We start from the raw sequence: 25,877 nt of genomic DNA on the forward strand, positions 1-25,877 counted from the left end.
AAACGGGATTAATATGATCGTAATATAACGTGCATTTTTTATGTCAAATTAAAAAAGGGTTTCTATCTATACCTAGGACATAAGATAAAGTAGTTATATTTCAAGTCCCTGATAAATACTGAAAGTAGAACACACTCTGAAATAAAAAAAAATTGCAATGAATTTCAAAAAGACCAAATTCACGATTTTTTTGTTATACGCGTTCACATAAATAATGGTGCATTAAAATCATGAATAAATTAGCATGAAATGTTGATATGGTGAAACATTATCTGTTACCCGAGTTTGAGACAGGTATGAGGAAATTCAGTAACATCATATTCATGCGAATGAAAGATATAAAAGCTATATGTTCTTAACATTGATGATAAATAAAGAGCTATTGTTAATTGATTCAATGGGATATCAATCTACTATTTTGATGAATTGCTTCAAAGTCCTCGTCTGAACCACCAGTGTGTTTACATTCCTATCAATAAAACCATAACCACTCATGACGAAAGTTAATGTTGTAAAAATGTCACAGTATTCGGCAAATCAACATTCCACTCAAACCACCATAAAACCGATTGCCTTCAAACAAAATAAAATAAAAAATTCGGGAAATTAGTGTCGATTTAAATATTCACGGCAAAAAGTGCAGTTAGGTTCGTAAAAAAGAAAGGAGCTATTAGTTTTCCGGAAAGAACCTACGGAAAAGACAATTTCAAAATGATAATACTATGATATTTTCGTAAAATAGGGTTTACTTAATTCATTTTCCATTAAAATTTTTAAATGGTGCAATTTATTGTTGAATAGGTTTGCAATTCATTTCATGCATAATCCTCCAGTTCGTTATTTATTACCATAGCGCGACACGAATGACCGTTTCGGTTAAAACTAAAACTACATGTACTTCTATAAAAGTTGTCGGACATTCACAATAATAAGCTAGGTCATCTATTTATAGCTTTCGAATTTATATGCATACATGTAATTAGTAATGTAATTAGTAATTTCATGTACAGTAGAAGATACAAATGTAAGAAATAAATTACCGAATTTAGTGGGTTTTTTTGTTTTGTCTTTTATACTGCCTTCCCAACTGCTGAGGTGTGAAATTTGAAATTTGTCCCCGTTCTCATTCACTTATATGCTGCGAATCACCAACGGAGAAACCAATATATATATAAATGATTTTATTTTTAGCTGTAAATCGAAGGGATTAAATGATAAAAATTGATTCCATGTACAAAAAAAAATAGTAAACACAAATAGCTCCGCTTAGCTTTTCTTGGGGGGGGGGGGGGGGGGGTGTTCTATGAGTTTAATAGAGTTGAAGGATGTTGTTGAGTTGCGTTGTTGTGTAGTTTAAGTGTTTATTTTGCATTTAGACTGTTTCTTAAATATATTTATTATTAATTGATTTTATTATCATCATTTGGACTTCTAATTTATTCTGCAAGCATGAATTATAAATGATAGACATTAATTTTTTGGCCAAAATGTGTTTAGAAAAAAATCTGTGAAAAGAAAAACAGAGTAATTTTGTTATCAACAAGCACTATGACCGAGTGAAGAGCGTGCTTCTTTTAACTTCGGAACTTCACGCCGGTTATTCCTTTTTTGAGCTTATCGGGAGAAAGTCGGAAATTGACTTGCGCGTGTGTATATGTGCGTCTTTTTTGTGCGTACGCGTTTATCCGATAAATGTATTATATAGTGATCGTCTTGTTAATAACAACCAGGCCATTTTCAACTTAACTTCCCAAGATTGTCCCTCAGGTGAAGGACTTATAAAAATGCTCAAAGAATCGGACTCTATGCAGAAATCTGGTTGCCATGGCAACCAAAAGAAAATAAAAATGAAAAAAATCTTCTCAAACACCACAAGGCTAAGAGCATTGACATTTTTCAGAAGGGATTGTCTTGCAGGTAAATACGGAGATTGTTCAAATTATAACCTTGTGGTCATAATTGGCCCTGACACGGGGGTCAATGATTTTCATTATGGACGTATAGTTAAAACTTAAAAGATCTTCTTGTCTGAAGGTACACGGATAAGAGCTTTGATAATTGGTAAAATATATGATCTAGAGGGTTTCTACAAAAGTTGGTCAAATTTTGCCTATTGTGTTAAAATTGGCCCCGCCCTAGAGTTATAGGTTTTCCTATCTAAAAAATTCTCTGAATTAACATAGGGAATGCGTAAAACTTAATGTAGTTGAATTCTAACAAAATTGTTCAAATAATAGTTCTTGGGTCAAAATTGGCTCAATTCTTAGGTCACATGGTTTCTTTTTATGTGGACAGTAAAAACTTTATAAGATCTCTGAAATGACAAAGATTAGAGGTAAGATATTTGACATGAGACATTTTGTAGATGACCTCTACCACGTTTGTTAAATTAATGGTTTTTGGGTCAAAATTGGCCATTTTTAGGGGCATTTTTTATAAAAAATAATAATTGTAAAATCTTATGGGAAAATTATTTTTTTGAAGCTTCAAAGGCATGAAAAATTGTACACCTATCCAAAAAGCTGTAAAATTTTGACCACGTTCACAGATTTAGATTGAATATTGGTATCGCCTAACCTAGATTATGATGAAGTGACTTTCTTAATACCAGATGACCTAGATTTTTGGGATATAACCTTATTTTCCTTTGACGTAAAGATATGAAATTAAGACCATGTTCACAGTTTTAGTTGTAAAATTGAACTTAAGTATCGGCTTACCTAGATTTCGGCGACGTGACCATCTTTAGCTTTTTAACATACAGCTGTGATATGTTGACAATATGCACAATTTTATAGGTAGAATTGATATCAGATGATTTCAATATTGGCCTAGTGACCTTGTGATTTTTAAACACCACCTACCTTTCAGTATTTAAAAATAGCAGTCTGTTCTGAGTTGAGCACTTTGGGGCCCAATGCATAGATCCCTGACCTGTTTTATTTTTTTAAAGACCCAAAAGGTTTAGAGCTTAGATATTCGGCATAAGGCATTGTCTATAGGACCTTTATCAAGATTGTTCAAATTATGTGGTCAAAATTTGCCCCGCCCCAGGAATCATTGATTTTCATTACGTACATATAGTAAAAACTTTAAAAAAAGTTTCTTGTCTGAAGTTACAAGGTTGTACATCTTTGATATTTGGTATATAATATCATCTTTAGGTCTTTAACCAAAATTGTTCAAATTTTGCCTCTGTCCAAATCGGCCCGGCCATGAGTCATTGGTTTTCCTTATGTGTAAATAATAAAACTTAAAAACAAATCTTCCTCTTTAAATTGAAATATGTTACAGGTTACATATTTGGCATCAAAAATTTTGTATTGGACCTTTACCAAGATTGTTCAAACTAAACATTAGCCTGAGGTTAAAATTGGCCCTGCCTCGGGAGTCTTTGATTTTCATTATGTTCATATAGTAAAAGCTTAAAAATTCTTTTTGTCTCTCGGTTTAATGCTTATTGCTTTGATATCAGTATATTGTATAATCTATAGGTTCTCTACCAAATTTGTTCAAATTTGGCCCCTAGTGTCAAAATTGGCCCTGCCCTGGGGTTATATTTTGTGCGTAAGAAATTTTACTCTGAATTGACAAAGATTAAAGGTTATGTTTTTGGTTTTTGGTTGTGTAGTGGACCTATACTAAGATTTTTTAAATTATAGCTCTAGGTCAAAATTGGCTGCGCACGGGGTCATTGTTGTAATTTTGTACATATAGTAAAATCTTTTAAATAATTTCTTGTCAGAAAGACTATTTTGTCCTGTTCAAATTTAAGTTCAAATTCAGGTAAAATTAGTGTTAATGATCTTGATTCAGATGGACGAAAGGTAGTAGTATTTGATGACTTTATGTGAGAAGAAGAGGAGCCTCAGGATCAAATCATTTAGGCCGTCATGTTATCTATTTAAGTCAATCTTAACTTATAAAGCACCAAAAGATATTCGTCTAAATTGCTTTCATTATTTATTTTTCTGCTCTCCAAGTTAGAATGTAAATGATCTAATATGAAGAGAACAGAGTTCACCCCGTTGGGTTTTTTTATATAAAAAAAACGTCAAAAGGTTTATATGATGTTCTCTACATTGACAAACCAAAGAAATTTAATACAAGACTTTTTCATGGAAAGATCAAACAAAATAGGATATAATGGGCGTTTTCACTGCAACCAGTGAAATTACTCAGTCAGCTTCTTTAAACAAAGTGATTTCGACTTAAATGATAATGGTACTGTAAAACAGTGTAGAAATTGAAAAGGTAAATATCTTTTCTACTTATATAAAAATAAAGACAAACAAGAAAATGCTTCATACGCTAGATTTGGGAGGGAATAATATTATTTACCAAGGTAATCCAGAAAAATCTCTAGCTGCAGTTTGCAGAATATTTGTTTATAGGAAGGTTAAAAGTTTAATAAATTATCCCGATCTAGCTGACATTAAATACATAAAATTTCTATTGGAAAAAAGTACGTAATAACATTGAACAATTGATGAAAGATTGTAATGAAAATTACACGATAATTTCTTTCCACAATCAAATTCTTGAAGAAAACCAATACCCGGAAGATACATTAACACAACTTACGAAAAACTCTGATACTATAGATGATCAGATCAGAACTGTATTAAATTGCTTGAGGTCAGACTTAAACTTTAAATAATAATTATATGATTAACCAAGAAGGAGTTTAAAAGAAAATTACTGAACATAGAAAAAATACAGAAGTTAAAACAGAAATTTTCAGTTCCATTTTAATTCAGAACTTGACAAAAGAAATTTAGATCTATTACATAACTTCTAAGTAAAGTTGCAGAGTATAAATAAGAGCTGGAAAAAAAGCTTCCCCAGAAAGAGGTGATGATCATGAAATGAAACCGAAAAATTTAAACAGAACATTAAAACAACACAGGACAAAACTTCAAATATTAATAGATAGTTTTGATTCAAGACATAATGAAAATTATAAGTCAATCTCTAATCTAACACCATACAATAAGAAATTATTAGCCTTGCTGGTAGGATAGCTGTCCGAAATCGTCCTTTGAATCGTCCATCGCCGACGCTATGAAATCAGCAAAAAGGGGCGTCGGAGCCCAACTACCTAGAAGTGTCAGGGAGGCACGAAAGCCACTGTACCCAGTCATGAAACGCGCCAGGGATGAACACAAAAACGTAAAATTCATTGGGAAAAAACTTTTCATTGAGGGAGAAGAGTACATACCAGACATTCCGATGGAATAGGGAAGTCGAGAAGAGTCTTCTTTGAATATCTTGTGTTGGAACATAAACGGTTTAAGAAGGAAATTATGTGATTCGGACTTTTTAGAGTTCATTCAAATATATGATCTAGTGTTTTTAAATGAAACGTGGTTATCAAAAAATGAAAATATTAACTTGGAAATAAATAATTATAGTTGTGAACATTTATTTGGAAATAAATCAGTGAATACAAAAAAAGGACGCTATAGTGGAGGTATTAGTTTTTATTATAAGACTTATCTTAAACAATATATTAAGATTGTTGATAAAAATCAATATGGAATATTATACAATTATTGACTAGTGAGCCATTGAATATGATGTGATATTCACCGGCAGATGACATATTGACCGAGGCGATAGCAGAGGTCAATATGACTTTCTGCCGGTGAATATCACATCATATTCAATGGCTCACTAGTCAATAATTGTTTTATTATATGAATAGGCTAAGAAATAAAAAATCACAAAATGTACAACCTTATATACATGTACAAATTTTGTCTCGTTGAAGCGCGGGAAAAAAGACGCACGTTTTAGGCGTGCAACGACTTCGCGAACGCTGCGCATACAAAAGTAATTCAAGTTTATACTCATCATTGCGGTGTAGCCTTTAAGTAAAATAGTAATGTATTGATATTTTAATCGAGAAATATGCCATAAAGAACAAAAAGCAACAATTATTTTTAAGTAACACGCGTATTTAACAGTCTACGGTGTATGATCATTGAATATGTGTCTCAATCTATTTTAAGACTGGGAAAATCCAATTCAGCCAGTGAATATGATACTACACCCAGTAAATATGATTTTATAAAAAGTTCTGTTGACTACTGTATGGACCAATGAGATTGCAGCTATATTTAGATCACATAATAATATGGATTAAGGTATCAGAACAGTTATTTCCCTTTAATGAAGATGTATATCTCTGTCATGTATATATACCACCTGTTTATTCTAAAGTATTGCCTTCTGTAGATTTTGATATTTTTGATCAATTAGAGTTAGATATTATTAAGTATAACACTTCAGGAAAAATATATGTTACTGGAGACTTAAATAGTCGAACGTCCGATTATCTAGACTATTTTTCCTTTGATAGATATATTGATAATGATTTGTCTATGGTAAATACATGTGACATACCACCGCGTGTAAACAAAGATCACGTGCTCGATTTCAACGGTAGGCGATTATTAGATACATGTCAAATTACAGGACTACTTCTTGCAAATGGCCGTTTGTTAAATGATTATGGAAAAGGCGAATATACCTTTTGTTCAAAAAATGGTCAAAGTACTGTTGATTATTTATTACTTAATTTCAATGACTTCGATACTTTGTCGAATTTTGAGATTTTAGAACAAAATGAACATTCCGATCATAATCCGCTTTTGTTTAGCCTGTATAGGAAATCATATGATTGTAGGCAGACGCCCACTGCGCAAGAATACGATGATAGTTACACGAAAATAGTCTGGGACGACAGTAAACTTGACGAGTTTCGCGCACGGCTCATTAATATTCATGACGACTTAAATCGGTTAGCCAATCAGGCGTCGAGCGAGTCAGTCCAGCGTGTAGTTGACGAGTTTACCGATATAATGTATAGAACTACTTTCGATATCTTTGGAAGGGTCGTTGTAAACAAAACGCCAAACCATAATTATAAAGAAAATAAAAAATGGTTTGATCAAAGTTGTTATAATTCAAAAAGGGAATTTAAAACAGCGCGAAATTTATTCAATAGAAGTAGAGATAATGAATCTCGGTGCAATTTCGTGCGTTGTAGGACACGATATAATAAAATTAAGAGAAGGGCTAGATATAATTTCAGGGTAAGGGAAGGTAAAAAAAATTAACGATTTAGCAAAAAGGAACCTAGAAAATTTTGGAAAAAGATAAAAAAGAGTGTAAAGAAAACATCTCCACAGGCGGACACATTAACTACAGACAATCTGTATGATCATTTCAAGACTCTGTTTGGTGAAAGTCATTTAAATAATAACGATCAACCAGATTTCTCGCAAAATATATTATGTCATGATTTGGACAAGGACTTTTCCGAAAGTGAAATTCGGTCAGCTGTTTTCTCTCAAAATAATAATAAAACCCCGGGAATTGATAACTTGCCCGGTGAGGTTTTTAAGGCGTCATATGAATATATTTCACCGTTTTTACTTGCACTTTACAACAGAATTTATAGTAGTGGTGAGTACCCTACATCTTGGGGTGATGGAATAATAACACCCATTTTTAAAAAAGGTGATGCTAACGATGCATCAAATTATCGTGCTATAAATTTGATAAATATTGTAGCTAAAATCTATTCACAGTTATTACTTAATCGTATTACAGACTGGAGCAAAAAATATGATAAATTAGTACCATATCAATTTGGGTTTCAAAAACAGAAATCTATAATTGATTGTATGTTTATTCTTCAATCTGTCATATCAAAGACGCTTAACGCTGGTCAAAAATTGTACACTATATTTATCGATTATGAGAAGGCTTTCGATAAAATTGATAGGTCCTATCTAATGCACAAACTTTTGGCTGAAAATGTCAGTTGTAAAATGGTTAGAGCAATTAAAGCGATGTACACCGTTGTGAGATCATGTGTAAGGTATAACTTTAAACTTTCGGGCTTTTTCGACTCGAACATAGGTCTGAAACAAGGTGACCCGAGTTCGCCTATTTTGTTCATGCTCTTCGTAAACGATGTAGTCGAAAATATAAATGCAAATCTTGAAGGAATTTTTACTGTAAATGAACTTAAATTATTTATACTACTGTATGCTGATGACCAGGCCATTTTTGCGACGTCGCCGGAAACAATTCAATCCATTTTAAACGATATAGAAAATTATTGCACAACGTGGGGGTTAAAAATAAACACATCTAAAACAAAGGCTATGATATTTGAAAAGGGGAGACATACTACTTATAATTTTTATGTAAATAATGAAGTTATAGAAATAGTTAATTCTTTTAAATATCTTGGCTTAACTTTTTTTAAAAATGGAAATTGGTATCGATCACAGAAAAATATTGCGCAGCATGCTGGCTATGCGCTACACAATCTTTTTACAATATTAAATAACGTAGAACTGCCAATTTATCAGAAATGTAAGCTATTTGATTCATTGGTATCGCCCATCTTAAATTTTGGATCGGAAATATGGGGTATGCACCCTGCTAACGATATTGAGCATGTTCACACGAAATTCCTGCGCCGTATGTTAAGTGTAAAAAAATCTACAAACTTAAATGCACTCTATGGAGAATTAGCTAGAATGCCTATGTCCGTAATTCGTAAGATTAATATGATTAAATACTGGGTGAAAATATTAAATCAAGATGAGTCGTCACTTCAGAAAAAGGTTTACATTATGTTAAAAAACTGATTGCGAGCTAGGTAATGTTAACGAGGGTAACTGGGCGTTTCAAATAAAGAGTATTTTGCAAGAACACGGGTTTCTCTATGTGTGGTTGCAACAATCCGATATATACACACAAATACCCTTTTTAGAGATTAAACAACGAATAATTGATAACTTTCTCCAAAGATGGTATTCAGAGGTGGTTAATTCTAGACGTTTAGAAACATATAGTTTATTTAAACACGCTTTCGAAAGAGAACGGTATTTGGAAGTTATAACTGATCAAAGGTTTAAAAGTGCTTTAGCCCGCTTCAGAACCTCTTCTCATAGACTTAATATAGAAATCGGAAGATATAACAATGTGCTGCGAGAGCAAAGGGTCTGTTTATCATGCAACATTAATATATTAGAGAATGAATACCATTTTCTGTTAGTTTGCCCCAAATATAGAGAACTAAGGCGTAAATATTTGAAGAACTATTATTGTCACTGGCCTACGTTAACGAAATTTAAAAATCTTATGTCTTCTACATCAAACGCAACTATTATAAGTTTGTCGAAATTTATATATTTTGCAACAAAATTACGTGTCTCCTAATCATAACTTTATGTACATGAATTGCTTTTTTTTAGGTAAACAGAGATATACATCAATACACATCATTATACTGTATAGTTTAAATTTAATTAACACAGTGTCGCCGTATAGTATTGTAATTGTTTATGTTATCACATAAAATCTTACTTCGTAAAATGTTTAAAAAAAATACTATGTATTTGTCTTTACAGTACTCTTCTGTAAATGATATAAACATGCATGTCTTTCTATTATCACTGAACTGGTTATATTTTGTATGGCTATAAACTTGTTATTTGTTTTATGCCAATAAAATTATTTGAGTTGAGTTGAATAATGATAGTTATCGCCGTTCAATAATTAACAGCCAATTATTCGTTGGTGCATTTGTTTATTTAATTGCATTATTTGATTGTGAAACTTTGTTAAATAATAACATGTGTGTTTATTAAATCTGTGAAATATTTTTTAATTACATTAAGATGAGACTTTAATGAAAATAGCATTGTTTTGAGTAACGGGCATCACTGGTCTAAAGTGATGCGACCGGTAGACGTTGATTTTTTATTTGTTTCTTTATTTTTATTTATTCATTTTTTTTTATATTGTTACTTATTTTGAACTCAAAAAATCTCCTCTACACCTCCTGTGAAAATTAATTTGTCTGGTCAATACTTTATTATATTAATATTTCGCTACGATTCTACTAGATTTATCAGAAATCTAAAGATGTGGGGAATTGACATCACGCGCACCTGTTTTTATACGGCCAATACACAAACATGGCCGCGCCTACTAATTTGTAGAAATCGGTGATTTAGAGATTTAAATTTTGTTATCATTCGTTTAATATTATTATTTGGCGGCAGAAGATTTGCAGATTTATTATTTATAGTATTCTTTTTCTGAAATCAAGTTTTTATTCTAACCTTGTCTTTCCCTTTAAGCTTCACTGATCCACTTAAAATTTCCTGATGGTAATGATTGACACATTTCCCAACCATTCTAAAATGTTTGATTTATCAGACTTAAAATCTTTAAGGTATTTATTATAAACTCTGCTGTGTCGTTTGGAGATAAAATAACTCCTCTTAGAAAAGATGCATGCCAATAGCAATTATTAAATTCAAGCAAATATGAATCTTTAACATTGTATCCCAAGTTTATCCTTAACTACTAAAAAAAAGACACGGATCTTAGCTACAATTCGTTAAACACATATCCCGGAAATGTTCAAATATAGCAGACAATAGTAGTACTTGTATGCTTACAAATATAGATTATGATATTCTCCAATTGTTTCCATTTGATGTTTTACATATTTTTGGACATATTCATTCTCACTATCACGTATATGAATAATATGAATATATGTATAAACACCTTTTATCTACAGAAGGTAAATATCACAGTTATCGACCATTTCTTCAGTTTGGAATTTAAATTCTGTACATTTTTAGCTAAATAATCTAATAATTGAGGCATAAATTGAAAGGAGTCGCTAAAGATAAGATGTATTAAATTAAAAAAATTAAAAAAAACTTCAAATTTGTTGCATGATGAAATGACTGTCATAACCCCGAAAAGATTATTAAATATTTTTTCTTTAGGATTGGAAAATTGGATTACATGATAAATGAGCACTACCCCAGAATTTTCCTGAAGCATGATAATGATAAGGTAATGGAGGAATGCTATTGTAAACACTTCAAGGTTCTTCATAGCCAACTTTACTAAATTTAAAATTATTTGATTTTGAGACTCTATCTTTTGAATTTTGTTGTATTGTTACAAGAAATTCTTATTCCAGTGTAATCTTACCTGTCTATGTTTTTTCTATATTTGGAAACCCTTTCTGGATGATTGTCTGATTGGAATTTATAAGCTAAATGACATCATCTGAAACATAGATTGTCATCATTTGTTCTTTTTTTGCTTATTAAATCCTTTTGGCATGTTGCAAACTAGTAAGGAGGGGTAGATAACTTAAAGTAGCAAGCGGAGAATATTTGTTTATATGTTAAAATTACGACCTTTTCGATTCGCAATTCACTACCTTCTGACATCCATTTTCTGATTCTATCAATAATATCATCTTATGATTATTTTAATATATTTTAATTTCATTCTTTTTGCAAATAATTCATGCTTTTGATTGAAAATTAGCTGATTAATGTTATGCTTCTGCTTGATTATTGTTTGAAAAAATTAGCTGTAGAACAATATTTTAAAAACATATATATTATACAAATATTATAAACAAAAATGTTTATACCTTTTAACTTTTGATGATATTATTTTACGGTAGCTTTTTTATTTTCAGTTTAAAGAGGTTTTTTTTATCAAAATAATAACTACCTGTGGAAGCTGTCCTGCAACGGAATAGCTGGCAAGCAGCGCAGACCATAATACCCGACGTTATCTGTTATCCAGTAATCATTCTTCCATCACAAAACTTATAACTTTTTGTAAAAGCTGAAGCAAGTTTAGTAAGATGGTTGATTTATTGATCTAATGTTTGAATTGAATCTATTCTTAATTTTTTTTGTCTGTAGGTTAAAGTTTTAATTCATAAAACGAACCGCGATTTATACTGTTTAAACCGTTAATGAAATAGTTATATTTCTTCTATCCAATTTGGTGTATATTCTTTTTCAAAAAGTCTTTTTAATTCAATCAAACGGACGAGGCCACTAAAATTAGATTTGAGTTTATCGTTCAGTATTTTTGATTTTCCGTATAGATTAAAATAAACAGAAACTTTTTTTTCAGTCTTATTTTATTGTTTAGGAGTCATTTTATACTTTTATGTATTGTTTGATCATATATCCTGACATTTTTGATAAATTACTGATAAAAGTATTAGTTTTATTTGCTGTGGAATATTTCCACATAATTCGTTTAAGTGTTCTATTAAATCTTTCTATTATTAGATTTTTACTTCTCTTTCTATTATTTCATTCGTTTATTATAAAATTATTTTCCTTTATCTACCCATCAATTCTGCGGAATTCCCCTTCCAGAAATCATTGTATTAAAAGCTTCAGTAATAGAGTCACGGTAATAGTCTTCAATAGAATATGGAACAGAATTAGTGCATTTATTCCATCTTGCTTTATGATATCGGGACTTACATTATGCTTGCTTCTATACTTCTTTATGACAATGGAAACCTGCGTTTTGCTGTATTCAATCATGCCTTGTGATTACTGAATGCACTTTCATGTAATTGCAACCTTATGTGTTCCCTACTAAACCATCAAACTCACATATTTTAATATGCTATATGTTTAATTGCATCTTTTATTAAGGACAACGTATTATGTTTGGTGTTTAAGATAACATTCTTTGCTTGTTCTTGATATAACTATATGTAACATGGTAAGTTTCTGTCAGTACCTTTAATTTGCTATAAATTTTCCACTTATATTATCGACATAAAATTATTAATTTTGATCAATAATTGGCGAATTTGATGTGTCTTAGCATTCATATGCTTCAATATATTCACTGATTACAAATATAATGCAATACATGATCAATGCGCATCGACAACGAAGATGACAACGATAGCGATATTATAGTCGCATGTGACAGTACGCACTAAGCAGTTGGCAGTAAGCATAATGCGAGTTGCAATAATTTGTGTTCATATTATGACAGAAGGTGTCGCTTTGTCGGTACATCCCGTTATTTTCCGGAAGATCCCGTATTTTGGCACGCCCTTTATACAGGGGCGTATACAGAACAGTGTTATTTGGGGACTGACATGTAAAGGGAAAATTTACTGAAAAACAAGAGAACACGATGCGACAGACGAAAAGTGCTTGTTTTTGAAGATTCCGCCAGCATGTGGAAAACAATGTTATAGATGTCTCTTATAACTCATCCTACAAGTGGCAACTCACCTCTTATACAATTGTTTACACTTCTTTTTGAGCGTGTGTGATAGTCGTATGAGCAATAGTGAAATTGAATTTTAAGATATACTATGCTCAAACTTACGGTGGCACAAAGGTGACATGTGTGTGTTTTTATTTATCTCGTGCGCACGAGATACTGTGTCGTGGCCACGGGTTACTAAGTCGTGGCCACGAGATAGTTAAGTCATGGGAACGAGATACTATGTTGTGGCCACGAGTTACTAAGTCGTGGCCACGAGATAAATAAGTCGTTAGAACAAGTTACTATGTCGTGGCCACGAGAAAGTTTAGTCGTGGCCACGAGAAAGTTAAGTCGTGCGAACGAGATAAATAACCAATCAAATTACACTATTTATATGAATTTTCCTAACAAGGATGCCCCTACTTCTCCTGTCCGTAAAAGTGCCATTTATAAAAGTTATTGATTGGTCAAAGATTTAGCGTCATTGTGACCCTGATTTCTGACCAAATTGCCTAAAAATTATTAGGTGTCATCTACTGATCTTTTTGAGGTTATATAAACTACGGCTTATTCTTTCTAAATCATTCATCAGACAAGGAATTTACATGAAGTGTCATGTTTATCTGACCCGTGACCTCAAACATCGTTATAGGATATCTACTGTCCGTGGGCAATGTCCCTACCCAATAAAATAAACCAGGACTAAGTCCCTCTCAAGTTATGGTATAAACAATGTTGACAGGCCGTTGTACGTACAAAATGACCAATTCTATCATAGAATTGTCCCAACAAAGGGCTATAACTTAGTCAAAATTAATGTCTGATTTATGGGCCTTATGATCCTAAAGACATGTATCAAGTTCAAAGTGAACACTTTAGTATTTTCAAAGATTAATGTTGCACGTAAATCTTTAAACAGTAATTTTCTAAGTTTAAAAAATCATGGTGTAATCTGATTTAATTATCTAGTCTGCACGACTTAGTTATCTCGTTCCCACGACTTAAACGGCTTAGTAACTCGTGGCCGTGACATAGTATCTCGTGGCTACGATATAGTATCTCGTTCCCACGACTTAACTATCTCGTGGCCACGAATAAGTAACTCGTGGCCACGACTTAGTACAGTACAAACTTGATTTTTTTTTCTGTAAAATAAAATAAATATAATTTGGCTTCACACAAATATGTGTGCTTTAAATCCTTTACACTGTAAGTGGGCAGTATGAATATACATGTATAGTGTTATTACAAAAAAAATATGGAAGTTTCTTTTAAAGACAGGCACAACTTTACTTGACCCGTAATAAGAAAAGCAGATTCCTATACATTATGTGTATGTGTTTTTATTTAAATAAAACATATTTAGTAAGAATTTTATAGATTTCAATAAATTTCTGTGATAAAAATATCTTACTGAAAGATGTGCATAGTATATCATTAAGCACAAATGTATGTGAATGTGGTGGTGTGTGCGGGATGTCTGATCTATAATCAGACACACATATGCCCAACATTTGAGCCGCGTCACGACAAAACCAACATAATGGGTTTGCGACCAGCATGGATCCATGCCGTTAGCTTTCCAACTCTTTTACAAGTAGAGAAACTGATAGCGAACAGCATGAATCCTGAACGCGCAGGCTGGTCTGGATCCATGCTGGTCGCAAACCAATTATGTTGGTTTTGTCGTGACGCGGCTCATTTGTAATTGACTATGCACATGTTACAAAAATAAACAACTTCCTTCTTTCCTTATTATACATGTATATTTTAATGTGTTACATACCTATTCGCCAGTATTAGTGACTCTGAGACATTTGTTAAGTTAAAAGGCCAATAATTTTTGCTTTTTAATGTCCAAGTCATTAGATAAAGACCTTCGCAGTACCTAGGCCGGTGCTTAACAACTGGATGACAGCATAATATGTTTTGGTAAGGGAGTACACTAAGAAGACTATTGCATGAAACTGACACGTATATATTCCATCCCAGCTCATGAACGTATATTTGGGGGTAGGTGCAGCCCTTAAGCCAGGGCCTGAATCCGCCACTGTACGTATAACTGCCCCATTGAATAACTGTTTACGAGCATATTTTTTCTATTAGACTGTATACATATATAAAATTATATTGCATAATCCTTTACTACTTGTATTTTTATTCTTTCAACTGCAATTTATGTATTAAGCGCTTACTACGTATTTTATTTATATATACTAGTACGCAGTATCTATACGGAAAATTCCGATGATAGGCGAATCGTGGAAAAATTCCGTTGATATCGATAACAGAGTTCTCGCCCCTTAACAGTTCACAAATCGCGACATAGTTTAAATTGTTTATCATAATGTAAGATGATCAAACATAATCCACAAAGCCTCGGACACCGAGCTTTATTAAGCATAAACACTGAATAATGGATATAAGCGAATCCACCAGGGAACAAAAAATAGTCAATTTTAAATGACTTCTACATAAAAGTAATACAAAAAAAAACTAAACGTAAATGGTTTGTATAGAGCATGAAGAAAGGTAACTTATACATAAAGGTATATGACGTTAACATTTTAGTATTCCAAATGGCTTGTTATCACTCAATGAAAGAATTGGTCACTACGAAATGTTTGAATGAAATAATGAAAAATGGAATCAAGCATAATGCAAAGTTTAAATATCATAAAGCAAGATGGAATTAAGCATAATGCAAGTTCTAGTGTTATGTAGCAAGATAGAATTAAGCATAATGCAAGTTCCAATGTCATCAAGCAAGATGGAATCAAGCATAATGCAAGTTCCAATGTCATCAAGCAAGATGGAATTAAGCATAATGCAAGTTCCAATGTCATCAAGCAAGATAGAATAAATGCATTAATTCTGTTCCATAATAGAATTACCCAAGCGTATTTGCTAAATAGATCAATTACAGTCAATGAATATTTAAAACCTTTTTTTTCCTTGGAAAAAGCATCTGCCTTATCTGAATCAGCAGACCTTAAGATATCAATACATTGACCTTAACTCTCCGCTTTAAAAATTTGCGTTTGATTGGTGTGTGTAATTTTTCATCCCATACTATTTCCGGGTATTTAGCCGCCTTTTTCCGTTTATAGCTCACCTGACCACGAAGAAGTCAAAGTGAGGTAAAGTGATGAGGCTTTGTCCGGCGTCAGTCGCCGTGCGTTGTGCATCGTCAACATTTGGGTTGTTAACACTCTAGCAGTCACATTTTTGATTATGTCATAATTAAATGTTTGTCTCAATGAAATACAGGTCAAGTTCTAATATGGATCATCTCGGTTTTAACACTAGGTCACAGGAGCTAAAAATAGAAAAAAATCTTCTTAACACTCTAGTGACTGCAGTTTTGATCAAAATATCATGGAAATTGATAAGGAAGGTTGTTTGGATGATTTCTAGGTCAAGTTCGAATTTCGAATATAAGTCATTATCTGTCAAAAACTAGGTCACAGGAGCTAAAAATAGAAAAACCTTGTAAACACTTTAGTGGCTGCAGTTTAGACCAAAACATTCTGCTAGTTTGTCAGGAAGGTTATTTTGATGATTTCTAGATTAAGTTCGAATATTTGCCGTCTCTTGTCAAAAACAAAGTCACAATAAAAATATCTTCTTTACACTTTAGTGGCTGCAGTTTTGATCCAAATATCCTGGAAATTAATAATGAAGGTTGTTTTGATGATTTCTAGGTCAAGTTAGAATACAGGTCATATCGGATCAAAACCTTGGTCACAGGAACTTAAGATAGAAAAATCTTGTTAACACTCTAGTGGCTGCAGTTTTAATCCAAATATTCTGGACATTGGTCAGGTAGGTTGTTTTGAGGTTTTCTAGGTCAAAATTCTGGAAAGAAAGTGATCCCTCGGAAGCATTAATCACAACAAAATAACATAAGAATTGCAGACTCGGTTTGATTGAGTCTGCACATGAGGGATAATGAATAAGTGCAATTCAGTATTGGTTGTGTCTGTTCAAAACTACGTCACAGGAGCTAAAAATGGAAAGACCTTGTTAACACTCTAGTGGCTGCAGTTTTGATCCAAATATTCTGGAAATCGGTCTGGTAGGTTGTTTTGATGACTTCAGGGTCATGTTTAAATATGAGTCGTCCTGGGTTAAAAACAAGGTCACAGGAGCTTCAAATAGTAAAATCTTGTTAACACTCTAGTAGCTGCAGATTTGTTCCAATTATCCTGGAAACTGACCAGGAAGGTTTCTTTGATGATTTCTAGGTCAGCTTTGAATATGTGTCACCTGCGGTCAAAAACTAAGTCACACTGCCCAAATAAGGAAAACCTTGTTAACATTCTAGAGGTCAAATGTTTGACTCAAGTGTCATCCGACTTGGTCAGGATGCTTAATCGGATGAGATTGATGGGTCAGGTGAGCAATCTAGGACCATCTTAGCCCTTTAGTTTGAAAGATCTAGACCAAGTTTATATTTGATATTAAATACCAACCGTACTATATGATTTTAAGCTATTTTTCTCCAGTAGAATTTGATTTTGCAGTTTTTAAATAAGATAACATCTGCTAATCACAATTATGCTTGCTTAAGTTTAATTTCAATTTCTAAACAAAATTATGGCATTGAAGCTGTTCAGGTTTTTTTAAGTGGATCGGTTTTCAATTAACCTGTGGTCAAAACGTCAGTGGTCAAGAGGTCACCTGCACTGCAAGAGGTTACAGGTCTGAAAGCGCTATGATACATATTACAATTGGCTGGTGCCTCACAAAAGATTTTCGCCGAGCTACAAACAAGTGTTTATATGGTATTGGTTACTTGTTCAATATCATTTTGTGTCAAAAGATTCTTAAAGTCGTTTTGGATTGTTTTAAGGAACGACCCAGCAACTCTATCTCAATTCATGAAATATATTATCGTAAACAAAACCAAAAAAATTTAATCTAATGAAAGGCATTTCATAAGATACAGTAATCGTTTACGATAGAAGCTTTTTGAGTAGAAAAGGCAATATGCATAATTCAAAAGAAAACCATTCACTCTATCTTCGCTTTATTTGGATGTTCATAGACCTCAGCACAGAAACCGCAACTGCTGTATTACAGAAGCTTTCCCAAGCCGATAGTATTTCAGATTTCCTTAAATCTAAAGAAATAAAACAGCAGATTGAACACTTGAAGCGTAAAAAGATTCTTGATAAAACAGCATTTGAACACGTAAAAGCAGGATCTATGCAGGATTTGGATTTGAATACATTGATTACTCTTATTATAAATCTATTTACTGAAGATCAATTGAAATCTCCTAAAAAAGGCTGGGACCATCCTCCGGAACCTGAGGACGAATCCATTGGTGCTGACTTGCTACGCTTAAGAACCCGTCGAAATCACACAGTTGCGCATTCTGTAATAGCAGAACTTGAAGAGGAGGAATTTAACAACTATTGGGATGAAGTAACAAAAATTCTTATCAGAATATGTACAAAAATTAATCCAGAATATGAAACAAAATTAAAAGAAAAATTAAAATATTACGAAAAGGAACCCCTTGATCAATTTTCCAAGGAAAAATGTGAAGAGTTTGTTAATGAATGGATGGCTAGGATCTTGCTGATTCAGACTGAGGTATGTTTATAGTATTAGCATTCTACTGTTGCAAGTATTTTTAATTATATTAAATCAAACGGATATACAGATGGATCAATTTTAAATCATTTCTTTCTGGTCCATTCTTATAAACGTAATGTTAAAGGGAAAAAGAAAAAAAATGAGGGCATTATTCTATCAATTGTTTTGCACATATGGTTTTATTCAATTTGACTACTCAAGATTGCTTCACCTAACGTAAAGGTTTATGACTAAAACGTTACACGTATAATTTTCAGGTGGATAAACTACTTAAAACATTAGAAGGTAGGATAATTTGATTTGTTATTTTGATGTAAACATTGTTCATTTTATGTCCCACCTATCTTGTAATAGGTAAACATTTTAAATAAACTTGTGATAAAATGGTGTAAAACATTGATATTTGGTGCTTAAGTCATAACATTGTATTTATTATTTCAGAGTGTGCATTTTATTTGAGGAAATCTAACAATCGCTATGATAAGTACATATATCTGCTGGATAAAGGTGTGCACTTTGTTTTGTCATCATATTTGAACCAAAAAATTGCAAATAACTGTACAGATTTCAAGAAACGTCTTCACCAAAAAGAAAGTAGTCTAAGGGAAAAGATAACAGACATGAAACAACTTGAAAGGTTGTTTCCGCAAAAGTCTTCGGATTTTTCTGACAAGTTTGACTCATCATTTTTAGATATATCATCGCTTGCTACCGTGATATTATTTACGTTCGACAAAGATGAAGAAGAAATAAGCAAAGAAATAGAATTCATCCAATCTGCTCATAAAAATTATGCAACTATGTCACTAAAGGTATTTGACACAGAAACATTCGACGATTCTTTATCAGATCTGGAAGCTAGCTTAAAGTTCATGTCAAAATTCCTTTTGAAAGAACAGAAATGCAAGTTTACTGATATACTAGAAGAAAGTAAAATTACCAAAAGTCTAGGAAAATGCACTAATTATTTAAAAGCAAAAGGAATCAAAAGTTTTACGGAGGTTTACAATCGTAAGTAAATATTTTAACAAAAGATGATTAAAAACACTTATTGTTATTGACTTAATGTAACATCCAAAATGCAATAACTTTAACTATTTTTTTTTCAAAATAACGTTCCTCTTGTATACATGGCCAATTATGCTCTCTTTAATGTGTTACTTTTCCCGATTTACGATAACAATTTGTTTTATACCTTACGAATCTTCTACCTGCATTATATGTTTGTCACTTAAGAGAAATGTCTAATGAGTGCAAGTTGTTAACCCTCAGATTATTCCCTACAATATTAATATTTTTATAATGTTATGTCTTTTTCATGCAGAAACACTAAGAGAAACGAAGAGCATATTGCAAAAGATGAAAAATGAAAGCATACCGTTTGCATCTGAAAAAGGTATTTTAATTTGCCTATTTAGAAATGGAAAAAGATTGAAATCGGTATAACATTTTTGCAACTTTGTAGGAGTTTTATCTTATGTATTGTATATTACAGTTTTAGAATTGAAAATGATAACTTGCGGATCTTCTGAAGAAACAACTTGTTTGGCAGAAAAGATTCTTGTTGGGGTTTGGCAAGAAGCCATACATCGAACAGAAGAAAAAACTAATTTTAATGCAATTCAGAAGGAAGCTTATAAGATACTGGAAGACATAAAAAAGAATAAAGACATTAAAAGAATAAGCGTTGAACAAAAATGCATACTCCTTTCTGTCGTAACCACATTACCTGCCACTGTTTTGGCTCTTATTGAATATCTTGAAAGTGATTTTTTCAAAGAAGCAATAACGAGTATAACAAAAGAGCTTGGATATCACTTCGGTACTATTTTCCGAATACACACTTGTTTGACAATTGAGTCCCTCTGTGAATTGAAAGGTATCATTTCTTTACGTATTTTCATCTAAACGAGTTTTAGTCATCAACTGAGTGAGATATTTTGGCTTATTATAAGATTTATTTTGAAAGTTTGAATGTAGTAGCATATTTTTTAAGCTTCCCCGAAATTTTTTTTTAATTAACATTTTTCCTTTTAGTTTTTATTTACATCCCCATTTTTTAAAAAAAAAAAAAAACCACATGTCAAAGTATTTTAATCATCAATATTTAAAAAATAAAAGGGGTTAGCAATAATATTACGGATACATTTTTAAACTAAACAAGGTAACAATTAACCGTTTCTCGAGTTAAGGTATTATTTATTTGCTTTATATACTCTTTTAGGAGAAAACGCATCATACTGTTTAGAAGAAAGTTCAGAAGATGAAAAGATGGTAACTATTTCTTAATATGAATAATAATAGTGCTTCGTTTTGTCAAGAATATAATGGAAATTTTATACTGAATGTGTCATATGATCGTTTTTGAATGAACATTAGTAATGATAAAGTCAAAGAATTATGTCTAAACAAATAATGTACAAATAATTTGAATATGCTGCAGCATATTATTTGCAGACATGATGCAATTTTTAAACAATTATAGGTCATTGATGGTAACGAAGATACCAAGAGAACCAATGCAACGAAAGAGACATTCAAAGCGTCATTGATAAAATCTGGTAAGAGCGGTAAAAAGTTATTTTAAACATCTTTTGGTACGAAAAATACTTTCTGTATATTTCGAGTACCCTTTATCAAAACGATATACAATATGTGTTAATATATGTATTTATGCATTTATGACATATATTTAATTCTTACACTCCTCGTGATTTTGTCGCTAAACAGAAAGAAGGGGAAAAAATGGTGTTAAACTGCCTTAGGGACTACATGTATATGCGCCTGTTATGTTTTCTCCCTCGATAATATAGTTAACACTTCTTTAAAGAGAACAATAAATCGCTTTTTGGTTGATATCTTCCGTTCCGACAATCTTTTCTTCTCATATAATGCTTAAATGATATTTTACATACATAACCGCCAAAGGTTTGATCCGTATCAGTTCATATAACTTATATGACAAATCGGCGCCAATAAGTTAGCAACGTAATGACGTCACCCTAAGAATACAACTCATTTATACAGGCGCTAGAATGATGTCATTTTAAGCAAACAAGAATGATTAATCGAGAACTGATGTAAATTCAATATAATCCAGATTGGCATGTTTTAATTGTTGAAAACTGACAAAATAGCTTTTTTCTTATTTCTTTTGTTTAATAATTTCTATATCTTAGCAACAGAAGGGTGCGAAATCGAACAACATTATACGAAAATCGGCACTGGAACTAATCTCCGCTTGAAAAATAGCGTTTGAGGTCTTCCTTCATATGTCTTGTTAGAATCGAAATAATATCGGTCTCAGCAGTGTTTATCGGCTACTTAACAACAGTTTGTTGTTTTTATGCGTAGGAATTGACCACGAATGCCGTATTATTCTTAAATAAAATCAAATAAATATTTTTGTAGATATCGAAGAATCGGTCAGTGAAAAAAGAGGACGTCAAACGGCATTAAAAGATATTTCAAATGAGGATCTGAGCATTGGACAGAAGAGACCTAGACGTGATTGTGCAGTAAGGGCGAAACTTAAATACTTAAATTTTCTAGATTTATGCATACGGCTTTTTACACAACTGGCGGGTTCAGTGTGAGATAAAACAAGTAAACCGCTAAAGATAAGAGTAATACTTAGCTTAATAACATGATGATCGTAACATGATGATAGTTTGAAATGATAGTTAGATGCAATACTATGTTTTACTATGTCGGAGTTAAATGGCTTTCAAAACAGTTTTAATCTTTTATAAAAAAAATCCAATTAAAAAAAAGATGACAAATTTACTAACATCGCATTTACGGTTTTTTAGGATGCTGATGGAAAAAGCTATGACAAAGGTAAAACAATATTTTTGAAGAACACAACATTTCAAAATATTTAAATCATATATCATTTAAGAAATATCGTTGTGTGCTAGCTTGGCATTGGTAATTGGTATAAGATATGGTCAAAATATGATAAACAAGATCAGCAAGGAAAGGCGGCATTCAAAGTTATTTATTCTCACAATAAGGCGTAGCCAAAAATATAAACCAATAACTTATTTGTATCTCAGACAAGCTAAGTTTATTATATGATGCAGAACTGATGTTGATTGTATTTAACCAGGCCGTCAGAAGAAAATTGTTTTACTCAAATAATTTTAAATAAACATTGCACATTATTTTCAATTATCTTTTATTGTTTCTGACATGAATAAGCATTTTATGATTTAAAACAGTATATAAATAAATAATTTGTGTAAGTTGGAAATTTTAGTATTGTTTTATGAACGATTATCAAATTCAAACAACAACGACAACAACAACAACAAAACAGCAAATGTTTAAATCTTAAATTTCAGAGTTTCAAGCATTTTCTTTAACTGGAATTCTGCTTGACATGTCTTGTCCAAAAGCGGAGAAGCAAAGTAGTGCAGAAATTCGGCGGCAATATATTCTGTCACAAATTCAAGTAATAGTTTCAGCTGTACAGTTTGACATATCCAAATATAACCGGATACTTGCCGCTGCCGTGGGTGGTAGTCAATGTAGCGGAATGTTTGACTTGATTGGGACGCTTCATTCAGGAGACATTCTCAAAATGGAAAAAATATCAGATGGAACGATGGAAAGTGTTTTCGCATGTCTTGAAGAAAATGGTGCAGGCATTACAAGAAAATGGGTTGACAGGATGATTTTTCGTGAAAACGTACTTGAACATGAGGCAAAACTTATTCTTAACCGCCTCAGATCAGACCACGACTTTGCTAAGAGGTTTGTTGAACATTTCTTGCATGCATCATGTCGTGACTGGAAAGGTTTAGGGTACTTAATTCAAAAAGTATATGCTTCAATAGGAAGCTTCTACCGCCAAGCCACCCCATTGGAAATAAGAGAAGTTGTAAATCGGTCAATGTCGAATATTGAGGAGTCTCTGTTGGTAGAAATAAAAGACGACTGTATATATAGAATAAGTGAAGCGGCTTCAAGTGTCATTGGAGAAAGTTGCAAAGACAAGCAATATTCGTTGCAAAGAATCTTGTCAATTGTGGATCCTTTTATCTATGGAGGGAACAAATTATATTCTTCACTAAGCGATTTATGCAAGGTATTTAAAAATTCATCAAGTGCATTGCCAAACCATCAAAGGTTTTTATTTGTCATCTCAGATGGTTGCTCAATAGATGAAGTTGATACTGAAGACCTCAATCAGAAGTTTGAAGCTGCAAATGTAAAAGTTGTTTGCTTTTTTACAACTTTCTCAAAGGGTGAAGATAACTTAACCAATATTGATGCCGACAGTATTGGAAAAGATGGGGAAATGTTAAAGGAACTAAGTTCATCAACATTTCCAATGGATCCAATTTCCCGAGCAATTTTCATGACACGAAACTTAATTGATGTCAATAACGAGAAAGCAAAGCTGTTTTTTCAGGTTAAGGATTTCAAAAGATTAAATGAACAATTTGCCCTTGTTCAAAACGCATTAAGTTGTCGGGATTCTCTATTAGACCTCATTCCTCTCATACCGCTAGACGTATACATCAACGCAGCAAAACCAGCCATTACTGGTCGTCATCAAATGGGTCATACGCTTGCTACTGCAGTTGCAACAAGCATTCATTTATCAAAGGCCCGAAATGACCACAATGGAATTCCGAATATTAAGGATTTACTTGACGAAGTAAAAATAATCTTCGAAACAGAGAATGATCAACAACGGCTCCAGAAAATATTTGCTAAACACGGTTTGGCTTATCGGCCAGTTGACGCAAGTACAGCGATGGTTGCCATTGCAGCAAAACGACCTGTAATTGCGACGTTTCAACTGACCGACGAAGAAGTAGAAATTCTTGACGTATTCTTTAAAACCAATCCGTTTGGTATTTTAACATCAGATGACATTGTTTTGAGTGAAAGGTTTCCAGATGTCATTCTTTCAGAGCATGCTGCTCTGTTAGCAAGTTTTAACAGCAAATGTTTTCGATTTATGCACTTCCGTGGTGAAGAATGGGCAGATACAGGCTTTTTTAGGGTGGAAAATGCCGGTATTTTGAAAGTAAAGTTCATCGATGTTTACTTGAAAGATGAAAAAAATGAAGATGAAAAAGATGAAGATGAAAAAGATGAAGATGAATCTTTAAGTAAAGAGAAAGAAAACATGAAAAGAGAACTGACAGAACTTAAAACAAAGCAAATGATGTGTCCAATGTGCAAGTTGAGATCGAGGATGTCAGCTTTTGAAGGAACATTTACGTTAGCCAAATGTCCAAAATGCAAACTAAAGTTTGAAATTAAGGATGAAGACAAATCATTGTTTGCTCTTAATGCGTATCTTACGTCACTGAGTAGATAAACTCTGTTACATTGAATCATTCGTACTTAAAGGGCAACTTCTGTTTACATGGGTTTAACCTTTTTTGTAATTATTTTTCAAATGCTAAATTCGGAAGGGACGTCGAATGCAGAAAGCAGGCTTGCCCCCAAGTTAGATCATTTTTGTGTTAAAGTTATTATGCACGACACGGTGTACATTAAGAGCCACGAAATTCGACAGACTTTGTTGATTCAAGATATAGATTTTAAACTTAAATAAGATATGGCCTTTAAAAACATTTTTGAGCGGCAAAAAATGTTGTCTTAAAATCACATTGAAATGACGTCAATATATTTATAATACACAACTGGAACATTCGAAGACTTGTTGATTCGGATTTGAAACTTGCGCCATTTGCAACACAAAAAAAACAGTAAAATTTGTATCGATGTCTTTTGTCTTTGAACTTGGAATGTGTGTGTGTATTTTCGAAATTAAAATGTTCAAACAATACGGATGAAAATAGTGGGCTAAAAGAATTTCGAAAAATGTCTACCGGTTTCACTTGTTAAAGGGATTTCTAAGATAATGACGTTAATAACGTCGCTTGGTAACGACGTCAATACAGCGTAAAGGGATGTCACTCTTATAACGTTTTAAATGGACATATTAATAAGTTAAAAAAATATAATATTATACCTAATTTGCATACGCCCTTTTGTATTTAATATGATGTCATCCAGTAAATAAATCGCATACAGACCGGCTACCCAATTCATAATTCTTATACAGACTATCTAAACTCGACTTTCACTACAACATAAACAGACAATATTGTCAAACTGTCAAAATGGATCGG

General features: G+C 32.4%; 2 protein-coding genes across 3 annotated transcripts in view; both read left to right on the top strand.

The window, feature by feature from the left end:
• LOC132760671 (uncharacterized) overlaps nucleotides 1-25,877 on the top strand; it is a 73,809-nt gene that overhangs the window by 41,535 nt on the left and 6,397 nt on the right. The window contains exon 2 of one of the 2 annotated variants that reach the window (XM_060752703.1): nucleotides 11,549-11,657. The exons of the other annotated variant lie outside the window; for it this stretch is intronic. The gene's annotated coding sequence lies outside the window, so the exon portion shown is untranslated. The remainder of the gene's footprint in view (nucleotides 1-11,548; nucleotides 11,658-25,877) is intronic. 2 annotated transcript variants of the gene reach the window in all.
• LOC132760670 (uncharacterized) lies at nucleotides 16,000-25,866 on the top strand. Its single transcript, XM_060752700.1, has 10 exons — nucleotides 16,000-18,714; nucleotides 18,975-19,002; nucleotides 19,159-19,728; nucleotides 20,042-20,113; nucleotides 20,213-20,596; nucleotides 20,942-20,991; nucleotides 21,203-21,278; nucleotides 22,129-22,235; nucleotides 22,530-22,557; nucleotides 23,064-25,866. Exons 1-10 carry the CDS (start codon nucleotides 18,103-18,105, stop codon nucleotides 25,055-25,057), a joined length of 3,921 nt encoding a protein of 1,306 aa, XP_060608683.1. The 5' UTR covers nucleotides 16,000-18,102; the 3' UTR covers nucleotides 25,058-25,866.

This window comes from Ruditapes philippinarum, unplaced genomic scaffold (genome assembly GCF_026571515.1).
Source record: "Ruditapes philippinarum isolate M1 unplaced genomic scaffold, ASM2657151v2 ctg2510_1_1_1_1, whole genome shotgun sequence".
Taxonomy (NCBI): Eukaryota; Metazoa; Mollusca; class Bivalvia; order Venerida; family Veneridae; genus Ruditapes; species Ruditapes philippinarum.

Excerpts from the sequence above, each read along its gene's own strand:
- LOC132760670 (XM_060752700.1), top strand. The coding sequence starts at position 18,103 with ATGCATAATTCAAAAGAAAACCATTCACTCTATCTTCGCTTTATTTGG. Across the intron at positions 20,992-21,202 it reads GTTCAGAAGATGAAAAGATG|GTCATTGATGGTAACGAAGA; the intron begins GTAACTATTTCT and ends AAACAATTATAG. Across the intron at positions 22,236-22,529 it reads GACCTAGACGTGATTGTGCA|GATGCTGATGGAAAAAGCTA; the intron begins GTAAGGGCGAAA and ends ACGGTTTTTTAG.